Source organism: Hyposmocoma kahamanoa, unplaced genomic scaffold, assembly GCF_003589595.1.
Source record: "Hyposmocoma kahamanoa isolate Upper Pololo Valley unplaced genomic scaffold, ASM358959v1 202, whole genome shotgun sequence".
NCBI lineage: Eukaryota > Metazoa > Arthropoda > Insecta > Lepidoptera > Cosmopterigidae > Hyposmocoma > Hyposmocoma kahamanoa.
In genome coordinates this window covers 17,554,574-17,574,590 of record NW_020653726.1, presented here as the reverse complement: position 1 = coordinate 17,574,590, position 20,017 = coordinate 17,554,574, and the positions used below count along the sequence as shown (strand labels likewise).

The 20,017-nt window shown below is 35.5% G+C and overlaps 1 protein-coding gene across 1 annotated transcript in view; it reads left to right on the top strand.

Annotated features, from left to right (window-relative positions):
- The window catches only part of LOC113226884 (probable phospholipid-transporting ATPase IF), a 61,549-nt gene that overhangs the window by 12,380 nt on the left and 29,152 nt on the right, over positions 1-20,017 (top strand). Inside the window, exons 2-3 of the mRNA XM_026459679.1 lie at positions 16,792-16,987; positions 17,948-18,073. Of these exons, the coding sequence (XP_026315464.1) occupies positions 16,792-16,987; positions 17,948-18,073 (322 nt within the window). The remainder of the gene's footprint in view (positions 1-16,791; positions 16,988-17,947; positions 18,074-20,017) is intronic.

Genomic DNA, 20,017 nt, shown 5'->3' with positions numbered 1-20,017 from the left:
ATATTCCATGTTTTGAAATTGGTGTATATTATGTTTGATGTTAGTATGTTAGCCTTTATCTTAACGCAAAATCGTATGTAATATTTAAAACTTTTTAATATTTTCATACTATGATGATTAGAAAGCCTATGATAATTAATATTAAGGTAATGCACGTACCCTTTTCTTAAATATTTAAAAAATTGGAAGTGATTGAAAATACTCGATTACTGTAATACGTATAGGCTTCGTAGCTCTATTTCAATAAACGACGACATATTTGGATGAAAAATATAATTCATAAACAGGGGAACGGGAATTAGAAAGTTTTAAACTATAATTATAAACCAAAGTTACGGTAATTAGATATTTACGTAAATTGCGAACGAATGCGCCGACACTGTTACATACACACTATTCGAGTGCGGTGGCACGGTTGATAGCTCGCGGTTACTTCCATATTTCATGCACTTTGAAAAGCAATGGCGATTATAATTATACCTTCGGGCCGAACACTCATTTGATAGATTTGAAAAGAATGGTCGTCATGGGTTATATTTTTATGTGATTACCTACACAATCATTATGTCACATAGGCCACATAGAATCTTGAAAGGCATACTTCTTATCCATTTCGAACTAAAATGAGAAGTCGAACGGCTATGGAGTGAAATTCCTTGCTTGCAGGCATATTCCCTGCATGCTACAACTTGGTCCCACAGAAATCTAAATTTAGATCATTTAGATGGGCTTCTTCAAGGCTAGAATGAATAGGTATCTTTTGTATGCTCCATCGTCGACCTCATCTTCACTTTCCGTCGTGAGTTGGAGGTCAAATGCGCACTTATTCTGTCATAAAAAAACTACAAGTATTCTAAAAATATTTGTTTGAAAATTTCTGAGGCTATATTTCGTAGTTTTACATAAGTTCTATATTTGTTTTACATGATTAAAAATTAAACTTAATGTTTATTCACCTAATACCACTGGTGTGTTAAATGTTTTTAAATGGTAATTATTTTCGGCGTTTACTCCCCGAACCTTGAAAGAAAATGGCACCGGCATTGTTAGTTTCAAAATGGCCACCATAAACATCTTTCACGCGACTTCTAAACCTTATTTGTACTAAACCAAAAACCTTCAATTGAATTATGAGCATAAGGAATTCAAATTGATTGATTTCATCATGAATGATTTCAAAAATAAACCTTGCGGGCATCCCAACTTGTCACACGTAACGATCTGATATTCAGTCTCTATAGTATCTTTGTTGACTAAGATTTATTTGTAGTGTCAAATCTAATCGATGAGATTGGGTACACAATCTCCAAATGTAGAGATAATTCTAATTGACTGTCTAACTTCATAACGGAGATAATTTGAAACTTATAATTTTAATCTCTTGTAGCTTATCAACATACGAGTAAGTAATACAAAAGTGATGGATACCGCGAATTTATGATGGAACCGGAAATGACGTTTTATCTCCTTGTCTGTAAACTATATGTTTCGATAATACTTATGTATATCGAAAGTATTACGAATGAATTTATTTTAAAAATCACCGAGGTTATATTGTCATAGCACTGGCTGCTATATTATACATGATATAACAGTACGTTATCATATCAGTTAGCCTTAGCGAGGGCATCGAAAATAACACGTAATATATATATTTTTGATTTTAAATCTATATCTGCAAACATTTATACGACCTGGAACATATGGATGGTGGAAAAGGAATGGGAAAATGACCTTACGACAAAATGTCTGTTAGGTCATTTCAAATTTCCACCGTCGATATAAGGGTAATAATTTCGCCGATGTATCGAATTTTAAAATGTCGTAAGCGACATTTTGTAGTAAGGAACATTTTTCCATTAGTAAGGAATATTTTTCCAAAAAATTCCTTACGACATTTCAAGTTTCCACTGTAGTTATATATTTTTGATTTTAAATCTAGATTTTGTTGCCGTGATCATGAGGTAGAGACGTGAGACTGTCATACGATTTCTACAGCACTGTGCTGTTGTTATATAACAAAATTTCGAAAATTATAAGGAATTAATTGCCGCCATGGCCGGACGGTTACCATGCCGGACTGCCACGCAGAGGTCCTAGATTCGACTCCCGGGCCGGGAGAAATATTTGTATGGCCTACATTTATTTCTCTCGTGAGTTTGGGTGTACCCACGACATAGGGTTTCCCTAGTCCTGTATGTTGAGTGTATGCGTTATTATTATTATTATTAACTATGATTGCTATCTGCAGGTTTTATTATCTTTGTGCCAAACCTTATGGATAATTCCATTATGAAGTTTACCTAACAAGTCCGTTAAGAATAATAGATTAGATCTAACTGATTTTGTATTAAGGATTCGAAGCAAAGAAGCAACCATAAGTGGATGCAAAAGTTCCTTGGACAGGTATCACAATATAAACTGTACTTATAAAGAATAGTGCATGATCTTAAAACGATCTACTATGAAAAACAGACTTAAGTAACTGTAACAAATGTGAAAACGACTTAACCGTTGAGTATAATGTTTTTCTGACGATTGCAATACTCATGGTTCATTCTGTGCACTTTCGATTCATTGTGTGCCAGCTCGCGGTTCATTGGTACACAGGGAACCATTTTTCATTTTTTTTAAATTACGTTTTCAGAAGAAGTTATAGCACAAAGATTAAGTACTAGGCACTTTATCATAGCCAGTAAAATTATCTATAATTTTAAACAAAATGTGTGTAATTTGAGCCCATAGTACCAGAGAGACAGCACTTAAAAATGTAGGTGATTCACTGTCAACCACCCGACTCTACTGCATACCGTTTACGACCAATTGCCCCCATTCTCTTTTAGAGAGACATAATTGACTATAATAAATCTTTTAAAGCTTACTGTCAAAGTTTCTACACCGGGAGCCCTATGGATTGACTACACCAAACGGCCGCTGGAGACTCTACATGCACAGTACAATAATATTTTAGGATGGTGTTGGGGCTGCCTCGTTTCTGCAGTGCGTCGGAGATGTTTGCAGAGTATGAGACGAATGGTTTTGCTGCCATCCTCCGAAAAAAGACAGCATCCCTGATGCGCAGAATGCGGGACGGCCCCAACAGCATCCTACAAACTGTAGCTGGTAGGATAACCTCTCCCATGTGGCAATGCTTCATGAGGAAGGTGATTTGAAAAAGATACAGTAAAAAAAAAAAATATCTACTAACACTAATTTATAAGCACTTTTATTATTATTACTAACAAATTATGGAACTCGTCTGAAACAAAAGAATTTTAATTTTTTGTCCCAAACATTACTTTAATAGAATTTCATATGAAATGGTTGATGTTAATAAAAGCTGCAAAAGGGGGTCATTTTGCGTACGGCACATGTATGAATTCTCACGATATGCTGGCACTGCCAGTGAGGGACAGGTGTTGCAGCGCGCTCGTGACATTGACACTTTATTCGACGCTCGGATTCGTTATGCACTTTGCTTCCGTCGTTCGGCTCATTGGGAACAAATGAGGGTAATATATTTAAATATTTTATTACTTACAAAATAGGTATGTATTTCGTTAATTGATTAGGTACTTTTTACTAAAAGAGCAAAACAGCTAATTAAATGGCTGATCAAAGAGATTATTTGGTCGCGATGATATTTTTGTTACTTAATTTACAAAAATTTTACAAATTCAATTCCTTTTGGATTGTTTGTTCCACTGCTTGGTTTCACTAATGGGTCCAGCAGGGTTTCCTAGTATTTACAAAGCCAACGGTCTTAGTCTTAAAGAGTGAATTTGTGCCATCACCCATGTAATTTAACGTGGGTGATCTCCATAATTTTTTAATAGAATTTCGTACATAAATTATGATTTTTACCCTTAGGTTAAGTGATTTGTAGCAATAGAGCTCCTTGTGAAAGAGTTCGTCCAGGGAAATACTTACCACCGTTTTTTTAAATAGTTGATTAACACTCTACGACCCTTAATGACAAGGATCACTAATATTTTATAGATAAGGGTTAAAACAAATTTTACAAACACTAATTAAAATATGTAAATTCCAAAAAAATCCCCACGTATTTTTCTTTTCTGATAAGCACACACACACATCCAACAACAGCGTACTTAATCGAACACTTCATGGTCACATTATCCTTGTCTTTTAATGAACTAAATAACACTCATTTGGTATTTAATAATTATTTGTACATGGTTATCCTTAGTTTTAGCAAACCTACATCATAGTTTGTTACTTTTAAATAGGTCTATCCCAATCTATTAAAATATAACTTTGTAAATTGTTACGTAGAATGAGTGCTAGTTCTTCTCAAGGATGTAGAGTTTTAGATTCAATAGCTTTTAAACTTGAGCGGATGAAGATACTCTTTGTGAGCTTGTATGAAAAGGCTTTGGCTTATCTTATGGTATGGATATTTACGTTTTTATTTTATACTGCTATTTTTGTCTTATAAACAAAACATTATCGATAGTTAATTTTACTTATCTGTTTGGCGGAGTATCGCCTACCATGTTCCGTAATTATTGAAGAGATTAAAGTGTAATACGATAATGTACTTTCTTATAAGGAAGTACTGTAACCGAAATTTAGTTTTATGAAGTGTAATACGCAAATATTCATATTTGCTTGTCCAGAATGACATCACTTTTGCAAATTGTGTTTTTCTTTATTTAAAGAGCTGTGTCACAAAAAGTAACCAGATAATTATTTAGTTTTTATTGTTTTTACGAGACGTAAGGAACGGGAACATGTCATGCACGGAAGTACCTATTTGTTTGGTCTGTGATATCGTGCGCCTGATGGTAAGCGAGACGCCATAACAGTTGCAGTGCCACTCAGAGCTTTAAATCTTAAAGATCTGAGAGGCACTGCCGTCACCCTGAGACATAAGTTGAAAAGTCCCATTTGCCTGTAATTTCACCAGTATCCTTACAGTTCAAAACCGGAATGCAGTAATGCTCACATTACTGCTTGGCGGCAGAAACTTGGTGGCAGTACTTCCCTTGACGAACTCTTTTATAAGGAGTTCTATTGCAACTTAATTTTTTTAACTAAACTTTAGGAACGTATAGAGAGTATTGAAGTAGGTTAACCTTAACTTGAAGCCGCGCTCGAATGATCGATCTTCTTTTTAACCGACTTCAAAAAAAGGAAGAGGTTCTCAATTAGACTGTGTTTTTTATATGTGTGTTACGCGATAACTCCGCCATTTGTGAATTGATTTTGATGGTTCTTTTTTGTTGGAAAGAGGGTACCTCCATAGTGGTCCCATTTAATTTTGAAGAAAATCATCCACCTCTAAGGGGGCTGTTCACGCATGAAGATTCATTTTTATAAATAGCGCCTAAATTGTATTATAAGGAGCAATTATTTTAATGGTTGATTTTGCTATTCTCCAATTCAAGGCGTTATTCTCCCTCAATGTACTTTGAGTAATGAGAACCGATTTTTATTATCTCCTGTGTCAAGCTCCGTATAGTGGCGAACTAGGCGATGAATCCGGGTTTGCGCACTTTCCGGTAACCGATTTGAATAAAACTTGGCAAATAGATGTAATTCCACGTACTTTTGCGGTCGGTTTTTTTGTATAAGGTTGTGTGACCAAATCCAAGAATGCGTAAAAATCTGTGTTCCATTTTACTATGCAGACATAGAATAACGAAACTTGTTTATGACCCACCTTGTTGTACAATTATTTTATTATTTTCATTTATTTATTTATTTAATAAGGTACATCCACGGAATACGTATTACACATTCCCAAAATACTTAAATAATCATTTTAATTTCTAATACATATCCCATTAAGGAGTACACAACATTCATATATTACTTGTCACATTAGATTAATAAACAATTTGAATTTGAAATAATTAGAATTGGATTCATTCGACTGTAAATTAAATTTAATTATTGTTTAGGAGCTATATGATTTTACACCATCGATAGGCACTTACTTAATAAATATTAAGATAATTATTTTATATTACATTTAAATTACCTGCTAACGATTGCAATACACAATCTAAACAAAGGCAAGGAATTATTGAAAATATCCATCTGGTACTCGACTACAAAGCTCCCCATTTACCATACTGATTCTATTCACTGGAAAATGGGTGCCCAAATTAGTCCTGCTACGTGATATTTTAAAAATGTGAAACAAAGGTTTCCGAGGAACATTATACGGAACTGAGATATTCACTCGATATAAAATTTCCGTTGAGTCAGTAGAGGCATTTACGATTTTATGCAAAAATACACGGTCGTGCAGTTCACGTCTCTCCCTTAAGTTAATTAAATTAAAGTGAGCCAATCGCTGGTTATAAGGACATCTATATGAAATTCCCGGAGATGTGAAGGCCAGATATCTGGTGAAGGGTCTCTGGATTCCTTCAAGCCTTTGAGAGTGAACAGTATATACCGAATTCCAAATCAAACTAGCATATTCCAGGCTACTACGAACCAAACAGTCATACAAGAGTTGCCTGGTCCGCGGCCACTTAAAATCTCTTGCGTTCCTTTTTATAAAACCCAACATCTTTGCTGCTTTACAGGTAATACTATCAATGTGTATAACAAACTTCAATCTGCTGCTAATGATAACTCCAAGATCTCGTATTTGTGTCACTTCTTGTAACATAGTACAATCAATATAATAATTAGTAGCAAAAGGAAGTCTTTTCCAAGTAAATTTAATATGTTCACATTTAGTCGTATTAAGCAAAATGCAATTAGCGTCACACCAGCGTTTAATTCCGTTTAAATCTTTTTGCATCAGCTTAGCGTCCTCTAGGATGTGTGCCGTTTTATAAAGTTTTAAGTTATCGGCATATAAAGAGAATTTCGAATGCAGTATTTCTTGAGCTATATCATTAACACATATTGTGAAAAGAATCGGTCCTAAGATTGATCCCTGAGGAATCCCTGACTTCGCACAATAGTAATTTAATACAGGTCCCTTAATATTCACAACTTGTAGTCTATCAGTTAAATAACAGCCAAACCATTGTAGCAGACTGCCATGTATACCTAAGCGTATCAATTTCAATATCAATAGTTTGTAACTAACTTTGTCAATGGCACTACTAAAGTCCGTATACACGGCATCAACTTCGAAACCTCTATCAACCTCGGTCATGACATCAGTCACAAACTCAACTAAGTTCCTAAGAGTTGAACGACCACTCCTGAAGCCATGCTGGTGTGCAGAAATATAGGGATTCACAAAGTTTGTTACAATAGGACGGATCAACTGTTCGAAAAGCTTTGCGAGGCAAGACAGGATAGAAATGAAAGAATAGAAAATGTGCGCACAAAGTTTGAAAAATAACGGTGGCATTCCGTCAGCGCCGGCGCCCTTAGAGACATCTAGGCATTTTAAACTTTCTCAACTTCCTCCTCAGAGAAATACACTCGCGACATGTTACCAAATGATTACTCTGAATATTGTAGATCAGAAATTGACTCTGTCTCCGTCGCATCAGGCTGTACATTCGTGTAACTTGTTACGAAGTGATTACCACATTGATCAAATTGTTCCATTTGTGCCATTCGATTTCACTTAGATGTCGCTGAATGTTCTCATAATCTGCTTTGTTGAAATTATAACACTCGGTCAATCCAGATGACAGAAAATTCATAGATGAGAAATTAGTAAATATCTCTAAGCTCGGATGCAAAGGATCCAATATGCTCAGCAAATCTGAGGATGGTGCCACTCTGATCTCAGGTAAATTAGTAAGAATCCGATCAAGAATCTTACCATCAGAATTTCGAACATCGTTCATCTGACCCAAGCCACTTGAAAACATGAAATCAACAAAAGTATGACCAATAGTACTATCATGGTTAACCGGCAAAATCTGTACACCATTTCCATCCAGTTCTCAACCAATAAAACTCAAGTTGAAGTCACCATATGTAATAACACTCTCTGTTTGCATCAAACAAAAAAAAATGTGAGTCACACGGTCGAAAAAACCAGTCACCGCCTCCGATTTAACTCTTGTGCTAGATGTAGGCGGAAGTAAACAACGCACAAAGCCAGTTTCACTAATCTTCCCTCTATATCAACATCGACCATGACTCATAGATCCTCTCCAGGACTTTCCCAGTTCTCTACTCGCGTAGACTTAATATCACAAGAAATAGCAATTAGAACCCCCTCCCCATCTTGTTTCGAGGTAGCAGCAACAACTCTATCTTTACAGTACACCACATAACGAGAGTCTATTATTTCACTTTACAATTTGATCCAAGAATATTGTTATACACATCATTTGTTTTGGTCCTCAGTCCAGAACAGAAAAACACCAAAACATCGATATAATTATGAGAAAATAAAGACAAATAAAATTACGTAATTAATTTGACACTTTCATTGCTACGTATCTGAATAGCTGGGGACTTTTCATCTTTGCGTACATAAATTCTACCATTACGTATCCAAATAAATTTATAGACATACTCTCTTGCCTTAATACGTGCCGCAGGATGAAGTGCCTTATTCGTTGGTGTCAGATGTTCAGACACAAAGATGGGCACACGACCACCAGCGATACCAAGATGTTTAGAACTAAGTTTATCTTCTGAATTTTTTTTATTGAAGCCAGCCACTGCAGCAAGGAGAGTATCACGTAAACGAGGACTTCTAAACTTCGCTACTACTTCACGAGGTCGATTACTATCATGAGAGATTTTAGCAACTCGTGTGGCATGCATTATGTCACTGTCTTCCAATGGATTACCAACAGTATTCGCCGATTGTTTCAAAACATTATACATATTTTCGGACCTGTATTCGGGGATACCACTGATCTCAATATTATTGTCCCGTAGATGTTGTTCAGCCATAGCAAGCCTTCGAGAAAGATCTCCAATAACGGAAGACGTCCTGACACTGTCACCTTCTAATTTAGCTATGATTACAGATTTTTGCTCCATCAGTTTTCATGTCGTCATAATCTTTACTTACAAAGTTTAATGAGTCTTGGACTGTCAACAAATCCTTTTGTATAGATGTTAGTTTATCCTTAACTTGACGATCAATTACAATGTTGAGGATGTCAGTGACTTCTTGCTTTATAATTTTTATCGAAGTTTTTTCGCCGAAACACAGCCACAGGCCTCAACAGACAATTCGGTTGGTGAGGACAGCGGAGAAGAAGCTGTTCATGTGCGCCTGAGGCGCGAAGTGTTTACGTAACTTATCTCAGGGCTCTTCATTGTCGATTGACCAGTAGAAGCACCACGATGCATAGAACGAACCGGAGTATCCTGGTTATCAAGCTTCGGCTTTTTACTCAAACACTCAATGCTCTCTCATGCACCTCTCTTGTCCTTAGTCATGCGATTGTATTGTGTAATAGATAATCCAGCACATAACTTATCGTAAATGTTAGAGAACAGGTACAACATTCATTTGCTCTTTTTCGGTTATTTTTTTACGACATCCACCACATAGCACTTAGAAAATTCTTAGAGCTCATATTGGAGTAAGAGCCCTTCAAGAAATTATTCTTCCAAATTATTATTTTGTTGTTTCTATGGCAACACTTTTATCTATGGCCGATTTGGCACCCGTCGTTAATGAGGGTAGAAAAATATTTTCTGTAGGTTTAGCTAGCAAACATTGGCAAATTTAACTTGTTTTGCTTTGATTTCCAGTACAATAACAAAACCATCAACTTGCACAAGCGTTATAATCACTGCAGTACCGAAGTTGTAGAAGTGAACAAAGTATAACATTTAAATTTATAAAACTTATACGGAGCACAAATAGTTCGAAGTGACATTTTTTATTTTTTTTATTATTGTTATTGTTTTATAATTATACTGCCCATTGTGTACAATGTGCCGTTCTTATGTAACAAAATTAATGATTGCAATTCAACTGGTCTTGACATTTTTAATAATTCTTACCATAGATTTAAAGGTAAATTGTGGTTTCCTACGTATTAGGTAATACTTTATTTTCATTACCCGACTGCGGGAGGCTTCTTATACATAAGAACTGTGCCTTACCAAATGTTGTCCTTTTATCTTACTTTCTATGTGTTTTTTTTTTAATTATTTTCGGCCATGGAAACAAAGTCCTTCAGCCGAAAACATAAACGTTTAATTATATTTCTGTAAATATGGTCACCACAAAGAGGATAGGTAATTTGAGGCACGTGCTTGGATTGACTCGGGATCCCTTAGAACGTGCCGATACGGGTATTTTAGTTCGAGATTCGTATAATTTCGCGTTTTAATCTTCGATTAAGGGACAATACCACTATCCTATTCCACTTTAAACTAGATTTCACAAAATAATTGAAAGTCAAAATAAAAACGACACTTTTCCCTCCAAAAGGCCCAGAGCGAATCCCTTTCTATGTGTAATCTGTTGGTGTTGCACATAAATAAATAAATAACGCTTTATTATACCAAGGGGTACAAATTCTTTTTTGCCATGTCAGAGGGATTCTCGTCACTTCTAAAATATTGTTTAGCTCAATTAGGTGTTGCATTCTTTTAGGGCAATGTATACGCTTCTGTAATAAGATTCCGTTTGATATTAAAAATTTGTCATTTACGAGGTTTAAAATTAAAAAATAAACACTACACTAAAGGTTATTTATTATACAGCTTCTGCGTACTTGGATGACAAAAATCCGTGGTTTCGTGGTTATCCCTCCCGCAAATAACTGAATATTTATACCACCTGCCGGCAGTCGGTGCGCCGTTGCACGAGCGAGTCATAACTGTAGTTGGAGCATTGCTTTGGATCTCCTGTAAATCTGTGATTACATAACAGTTTCAATGATAAAGTGCTGAAATTCGAAAAGTAACACTTTTGGAGAATTGAGAAAATATTTAAAAAAAACTAAATATAATTATCGTTTTTCACACGAAATAGAATTACGTCATATTTGGCACCAGTTAAATGGAATATGTGACTAATGTCATTATACTACTAAAATACAAATGAAAAACTTTCAAGTTTGTAAACGTAAGAAATACGGTTCTCTACAGAACCCTATCTACCTCATATATACCTCATACCTCATCATATTGTTAGGGGTTGGTTTGAAAAAGAATAGGACCCGCATTCAAGGTGTATATTGACGCACATACATATTGACGCGAGATCTTTATTATTACTAGCTATTCTCAATCTAAAATGTTTCAAATAAATATTCCATGATAAATGTATTCAAATGTAATGTGAATTTTTTTAATTTGTAATATGTACAATCAGTGCCGAATAATGTAACGCCAGATTAAAATTTAATGGATATCGTTTCAATCCATCTTATCAAATATCTTTCTTTGAAATAGACATATTAAAATATCATATTATAAAATATTTGTGGATTTCGCGAATCGATTTCAAATAATCTAATCCTCATATGCTACATTCGTAACGTATTAATGGCTAGATAAAGAAAGAAAATATGTACTTTGTACCCTTGCCACATTGCACACTTTTTAACCGACTACAAAAAAGGAGGAAGTTCTGAATTGTACTGTAATATTTTTTGTGTGTATGTTATTTGATTAATCGGACAATTGTGAACCGATTTTCATGATTCTTTTTTTGTAGTAAATGGGCGTACTTCATTTAAATTTTAAGAATATATTCCCCCTTTAAGGATGGCAAACTGGGGGAAGAAATGACTTTTGAGGTCGGTTTTTTAGTACTCTGTACTGATAATTATTACATTAAAATGAAAATTGCTTGAAATTCTTTGAAATTAGCTTTGTTTGTCCAACACAAGTACTAATTAATATGTTTTAGTTTATTCTAATTTCTATTATTAATAAATAATAAATTGAACTTAATAAAAATTCATTCAATAAAATAATTTGTAAAACTTAATGTAGCGTAAATTGGAATGTTTTTGTAAAATTAAAAATAAGGTATTTAATTAATAACTATTGTAACTATAATGAAAAAAATAGGGTGGTTTGCATCAATATTAGACATAACTGGTTGAAGACTGTATCACCTCAGTCAACCGTGACCATGTCCATTGGTAAAGGGCCCGAAACGTTGGTTTGTTTGAAAAAACAAATATACGCGATTTAAATCCTGAAAAATAGTTTCATTTCCTAAACTCATTTAAATTTAGAATTTAAATAAAAAACTAAACTTTATAGAGACTAAAATACATACAAAAGAGATTTGTAGCGACTGCTGTGTTTCGCTACACAAATTTTTCCAGTTACATTTCGTATAGTTTTATATAACCTTTAATCCAATAATGGGAAATTATTAATACAAAGATCGAACACTCAGAAAAAATTCCTTCGATCCGGTCGGATTTAGGACGGATGGAGTAATTACACAAAAAATAATTGAATATCAATTCAATAAAAATTTAATTAATACAGTGAATAGCGACATCTCTCGCCAGGACTGGTAGCTGTAAAGGTACTAACTGGGTGATAAATCTGTCATTGATTTCTCATAGATGGCGCTACGACTAAAAAGTCGTTGAAAGACCAAGTGCAAAGACACGACGCAAGCACATAGAAAAATTCGTGAGGTCCGTTGGTTCGTTCCGTGGCTTAGTTGGTATAGCGTCTGCCACGGTATACAAGAAGACGTCGGTTCGAATCCGACCGGATCGAAGGATTTTTTTCTGAGTGTTTTTTCTGAATGTTCGATCTTTGTATTAATAATTATAACAAACTAGTGGAGTAATTACACAAAAAATAATTGAATATCAATTCAATAGAAATTTTACCAATAATGGGAAATTTTGAAATTTTTTTATGTAAAAATAGTGCGCATTTGACCTCCACCTGACGGAAAGTGAGGATGAGGTCGACGACTGAACATGCACCTAAATAATGCCTATTCACTCTCGCCTTGAAAAGACCTAATTTATAGCCTTCAGGAATTAATTCTATAGGTAGGGAATTTGACTTCATAGCCGTTCGCAATATAAACGTGCAAGCGAAATTAATTACATTCAGGACACGTGGTATTTTTCCACTTAGGTACGTCCAACCTATACGCCCACAACGGTGCAAACACCTCCATTCTCCAAAATTGGTATAACTTTATCTACCAAAACGCGCAGCTTTATTATTATTACACACTTAGTTACTACACGCCTACCTACTTCACGTTTGTTAGGTAATCGATTACGTCCACGTGGAACAAAAGTCAGCTTTGAATTCACAGGCTTCCCTGTGAGCGAAGATACTTAATAGCACCTGGACTTTAACGAACTGTTAGCGTATTGTGTGATATTTATAATAATAATAATAACGCACACACTCAACATAGCCCCGCACTAGGAAACCCTGTGTCGCGGGTGCCATGGACACACATATAGACAACCACAAATTACACCTAAACTCACGACAGAAATAAATGTAGGCTATAAAAATATTTCTCCCGGTCCGGGAATCGTACCTGGGACCTCTGCGTGGCATTCCGACATGGTAACCGTTCACGCCACGGGGGCAGTTAAATTTATTATTCCATAATTAATTTATATTAATTATTTAATTCGGCAGTGAACATTCAAGGGATGATTCTATGTGACTGTACCCACTGACAAGATGCACTCGGACTCGGGACCACGTGGCTATCCCTCCGAAAAATTTTTAACAATGGAAATTTTTCAAAAAAATTATCTGAAAAATATAATTTGAAAACCTGACGAAACCTACGTTGCGGATTGACATTTGTAATTAATTTAGTTTTTGGAAAGTAAATAATTATAATTTATATATAAGTAATATGATTATAATAACATTTATTGTACTATTAATAAAATTATTTGCTAATTGTCATTGGAAAACTCATATTATGTTCTACATTTAGATATATCTTTATTTAGCATGAATTATAAAATTAAATTGTATAAACATTGCTCAACGTTTATATACAATTTGGGAAAAATATTCAAGAAAATATTTACGGTCCTGAAGAAATTGATTTTTTCAAAATGGAAGTTGTTCCATGACCCAACACTACATGTGGCTCTCTAATGTCTGCGATAAACCAACCGATGTGACATATTAGTGTGTAATACTTTTAGTTTGTGGTCCAAATGCAAAGGAAATATAGTAGCTTGATAGACATCGATGTGACCAGCAAATTTTTATGCCATTTTTATGCCGTTCAGTCTCTTCTGTACAATTTAGAAGAAGTTGGATCGCAGTTCTCTATGCTGGCTAATGTACATATGGGACTACACTTATCTTTTTACATTGAGATTTAGGGTTTTCTCACGATATTTTCCTTCACAATACGATATTTTACGGTATTATTATTATTCTTACTTCCTTATAAACAAATTATGATTAGTAGTTAGTAGAGCGCCATGAGAAAGAGTTCGTCCAGGTCTACCTTACCTATTTCTGCCGCCAAGCACTAATGTCAGCATTACTGTGTTTGAAGGGTAAGGATGCTGGTGAAATTATAGGCACATGGGACTTATCAACTTATGTCTCAGGGTGACGGGCGCAGTGGCAGTGCCCCTCAGATCTTTGCGATTTAAGGCCCTAAATGGTACGGCAACTGTTATGGATAAGCAACATGGGCATGTTGCTTACGGCCAGGCACACGACTTGTTCGTCTTGTCATTATAAAAAAAATTGGAAAAGACTTAGTGACATGCCGGCAATATTCAATACGCAATCAAATTCAAAATGCCTTCATTACGTAGGTAAAACAAAATCGCCACGTTGCTAGATGTCGTAACGCAAATTAAGAATAATGAGTAATTTTTGTAAATACATACATAGTTCCTTGTTAACATTATCTACAACTTAGAATAATAACGCATAGAAACCTAGCCCGTACACGCTAAGTGAGGCAAATTGAAGCGCTCTCAATGGGCCTACACGAGCTGGCGGGCCTTCAGTGCTCAAGGTCAACTTGCACCGCGAGCAGCTCAAGAATTTTAGCTAAAAATGACGAAATGTGCGGTAAATGAGTGTAAAAATACCGCAGACAAACATAAAATAGATACTAACATCACATTTCACAAGCAAGTAACGCGTTTCAACTTGCATTTTTATATAAATATTCACTAAAACCGAAAATTAATTAAATATTTACTAAAACTAGCCTACATGAATTTGATTCTTGCCTCACCTATGACAGTTCGTTTGATATGAAACTATCATTCTATGCGTTATTATTCTAAGATCTACAATATATTTACAATATTTGTTTAAAGACATTGCGCGTAACAACATGCCAGAGCTAAACTGGTAACTGACATGGATTTTTGTTATCGGATTTTGCTTTACATCTGATTTTGTAGTCGCAAACTGTTATGTATTTTTTTAGTAATGCAATGTGTGTGTGCCGTGGTCTTATGCAGAATAAATGATTTCAATTCTATTCTATTCTACCTAAGCAGAATAAAGATTTTTCTTTCACGGTGTTTTTAAACTTGTACCACAACTGCGTCTGATACCAAGGTACTCTCTGTACAATGACTACCAGAGCGACGCAATTATTTTCAGAGCTCTGTGATTTAGACAAGTTCGTTTCTCTAATTGGACATATCGTGGTTCTTCGGTTGATAAAACCACTGCACCATCAAGGATGTCAAATGTTGTAAAAGTCTATAAATGAAATTGTGACTTTTGAAGACGACTGTCAAGTATAGCTAGTTCATTTTTGTTCCTCGTGTGAATAGTACGTCTGTCACTATTTTGATTACACCATATTATTTACCAGTTCGTGTTCTTCCAACTAATCCATCAGAGCAAAAAACGTTATGGGTCTACCAGAATATGACCAATGGGGAAATTCAAAAGCATTGTTATCAACATTTCGCATAATTGGAATAATAAACTACCGTAGTCGTGATTTTTTTAACAATCTGTACATGACAAATAACCATGAAATCTCGTATTTTGTTATGGTGGTTATAGCGTATTATTCATTAATTACAGTAAGTTAGTTACATTTAAACTTTCTTACATAAATGTTCAAATTTAAAAGATGCAATTTTTTCTCCTAGTGTAAAGGACACAATTCGCTGTTTTTCAAGAATAATGGCTCAAAGCAAAATAGTTTACATTAATCTTATAACACAGGTGTTCTAGAATATGCTAAATTAATTAATTATAAAAAAACACAGAGTTTTTATTGGTTAAAATAATCAAGTGACAATATGGACCGGTGTATGATTCGTCGGCATTGGCTTCATAATGGTTCAGTTGCTTCTAAACCATCTTCCTGATGAATTTGTTGATTTTGAGATAGACCACTATTCTAGAAAGCCATGGATTTGTAAAATTACAACTTTTAAAGAGAGGTTTAGAGATTCAACGAACAAAATTAGTCTGTAACTTCTCTGTTCTTAAATAGGAGGGTTATAAGTTTCACATATAAACATAATAATGTGTTTTATGTAGGTCCTATCGACACTTGAAGGGCAAAATGGGATAAGCGACACTTTTGGGTCATATTGAGTTATGTATACCGTTGGAATCAGAAACATTAGCTAATTTCAACGGCAAATATAATTCAATATGACCAAAACTGTCGCTTATCTTTTTTTGCCTTTTAAGCGTCGATATTATTTTTATGAGTTTCATGTGATAAGAGCCCTTTTGATGTATGTACACGTGGCTTGCCGGATTTGAGATACCATAGTGTATAAACGTGATTGCCGGTCATATCAGAGATGACAAACAAAGATTGCCAAATGAAATTTTTCTTTGTTTGAAATTTCCGGTCTTAAAATCCGTTACAGTTGTGGTAGAATTTCGGATAGGCCTATTCAGCTTTTTATTATGTTTATTGTTTATGTTTAGGGCAACAAAGTCTCATCCTTTTCGGAGACGCGGCAGATAGCAGTGGGCTCCGAACATCACGACCGGAAGAAGCACAACAAGATTAAGACTTCCAAGTACACGTTACTCATGTTCCTGCCGAAAAATCTTGCCGAACAGTTCAGGAGAATCGTTAACTTCTATTTTCTTATTGTTACTATAATCTCCGTTGTTATAGGTAAGTAAGACATTTTTTCTTTGCCATTTTTTTCGCACACGTGATTGTATATATAAAGGCGGCTTCAAACGGTCCGTGATTTCAATGATCAGCTCCCACCCCCGCACTATGAGAAGAGGGTCGTCTGTCGTGATGTCTACGCGTCCATATCGGTGAACGAATCAATGTATAGCGAATGGGGAGCCAATTAAATTAGTGGTATTGAGGTGTCATCTGTAATTAGTTAATTGAAATATATATATACTCTTCAACGGCTTAAAACTGCGTCGAAGAAGGTAAAAATCTCAGCAATTTGCTGGTGTTCAAGCTCTACCTGATAATTATTCGTCGCTTAGACGCCGTAGGTTGTAATTGGTTAATTGTTAATATAAAATGGACGGAATCTGCGGTATTGGCTGTAAAATCACGAAGCGTGAGAGGCCGCCTTAAGTTTTTCATCAATCTATTGCCGCGCGCTGTATTCTAATTGCAAGTGTGATCACCGCGGATCAAAATTCAAATGACACGTTAAATGGCTATAATGCTGCCGGAGTGAAATTCAGAATAAATCCAAATATTATTTCATACGAGCATTAGCAAACGGAATAGACACAAAATACATAGCTGGCTTGAGTAGTTACGGTATCCGGTGCAGTAACGTGTTAAGCACATATGTAACGTCGTCTTAGAGTGAAAATCTCGCATACGCGTTATCACATAGTTCGTATTTGGTGATTTTTGTTGAAGAAAAACTTATAAACTTCTTGATCAAATATATTATTATAGTAATATAGTATCTGAAAGAGGTATAATTTAAGTAATTAAAATGCTAACTACAAACATCATTGCGCATTACTACATTTTACACCACATTTTTATTTTCGCCCTGAAAAATTACATAGAAATCACATACGAGGTATTCACTCTAAGACGACGATAAGTGGATTTCATAATTCACAAGAGGCTATACGCCTATTGCAGATAGTCCAGTATCCCCAATAACCAGTATAGCGCCACTCAGCTTCGTAGTATTGGTGTCGGCTGTGAAGCAAGGATACGAGGACTGGCTCCGGCACAAGTCTGACAATAGAGTCAACAATCAGATCGGTGAGTTTTTTTAAGGGATTTTTTAATGATAAGCGTGTGTTCTGGGTAGTACCAAGTGACTCTGATGGAGTTTTTGTGAAACTACAGACTTATTACGAGAGCTGACTTTAGATCACGCTATATGTTCATTTCATATCAGCTGTTGTAATCCTACCGCAGGCTACGGTTTCCCTTACCCTCCTCCATTTAACGCAATTTAACACCGGTTTAGGCCAAGATCTCATATGAGCATCTAGCTCGTCACGCCATCTCCATCTGGGCCTTCCACGTCTTCGTCTTGCGTTTGGAGGGATCCACTCTTTGGTGGTCTTGCTTGACATGCGGCAGACGTGTCCAGCCTATTTTTAATTTCAAGCTGGCGGCTTTTTTACTAGTATCGATGATTTGTGTTTTGGAGCACAGTATACAATATGTCCACATACAGCACGCGGTTTGAAGTTTTTGCTCTACATATATGTAGGGTGTAACAAAAACATTTGAGGAATTTGTAGCCACCATGGGAGTTCAATCGGTCTTGCGAAAACAATCAATTTTCGCAGAAAATTAATTTTAATTTTCAAGTAAAAATTGGTTTCGAATACAATTTACTAATCGATCTTGCAGATTTTGCATGATAAACCAAAAATATGAATTTCTGAGCTCCTAAAGCGCTCCGCAGGTGGAGCAACTTTAATTGACGCAACTGGCAACAGTTTACAAGTTTCCATTGACGGTTGCCGGTTGTAGCAACTAAAAGGCCTAGTTGCCGGTTGCCGCAATTTTATAAACTTTCGAAATCCACGGTCAAGACTGACGCTGCGGGGAACGGAGAGTAAGTGAAGTAGCTTCACGAGTTGTGGTTGCCGGTTGCGGAAACTGGCAACTGGAGACAACCGCTACAAATTTGCAAGTTTCTAGTTGCAGCAATTAAAATCACGGATTTCGAAACTCTTAACAGAAGTTGCTACGTTTGCGCGATTTCTTGAAATTATATGAATAACGTCATAAACAGCTAGTTGCGAGTTGCCAGTTGCCGAAACTCGATGATCAAAGTTACTCCATCTGCGTAGCGCCTAAGTTCGGTGTGAGAACCAATATAGCTTTTGAATTCGGAAAATCGGTTTTTCGATTTAAAAAAATACACACAAATTTAAATTACAAATTTAACTTTTTTCTATTGATAATGAAAACAGAAGACAGTAATGAATTATGGGGTATGAAACACGATGGACTATACTATACTGAATAAAAAAAAAACACGAAATTCCGCAAAATATTTATTTTTTACTACATTCATGCGCGGAAAAATCAGGCCGATGTTATTAGAAATGTTTCAATGCAATTTTTTCTCCCTTTTCCGTATTAAATACGTCATAGAAATATGAGCTTATTTTACAGCAAGAGAGTAGGATATTTTATATTTAAAAGGCACTTGTTTAAATGTTTAAATGTCGCCGGAGTCTCGTTCGTTGAATAGCATGGTGCACCACGAGAAGGTGAGGTTGACTGTTCTATAAAGGTTGTCTATAAGGAAGGTAGTCAATTTCCCCTTTGCATCCCTCTCTCGAGGTGCATCTCAAACGTTCCTTCTTGTCGTATCGATGGCATACACAATAATGCTTGCCATCGTGGTCAACCCACTCCACCCCATAAATATAAACTTTCCTATAAATCTAGGAAATGAAACTATTTTTCCGGAAAAATAGTTTCATTTCCTATGTGTAATAATCGCGAAAACCTAAGAACTAGATATTTCCTATAAATCATCAGTTTCCGTCTTATGCTGCTAACAGATTGATGGCATGTTTTGCAGTTAAAGCGTGAAGTCGTAATCAACTTCATACAGCCGAGACCACGACTGCATGAAGTTAATAACGCCTTCACGCATTAACGCGTTAACTGCATGCAGTCGATCTCTGTTCCATGAAGTCGGTTTCGATTGCGTGTAGTTAATGCGTAAAGTCC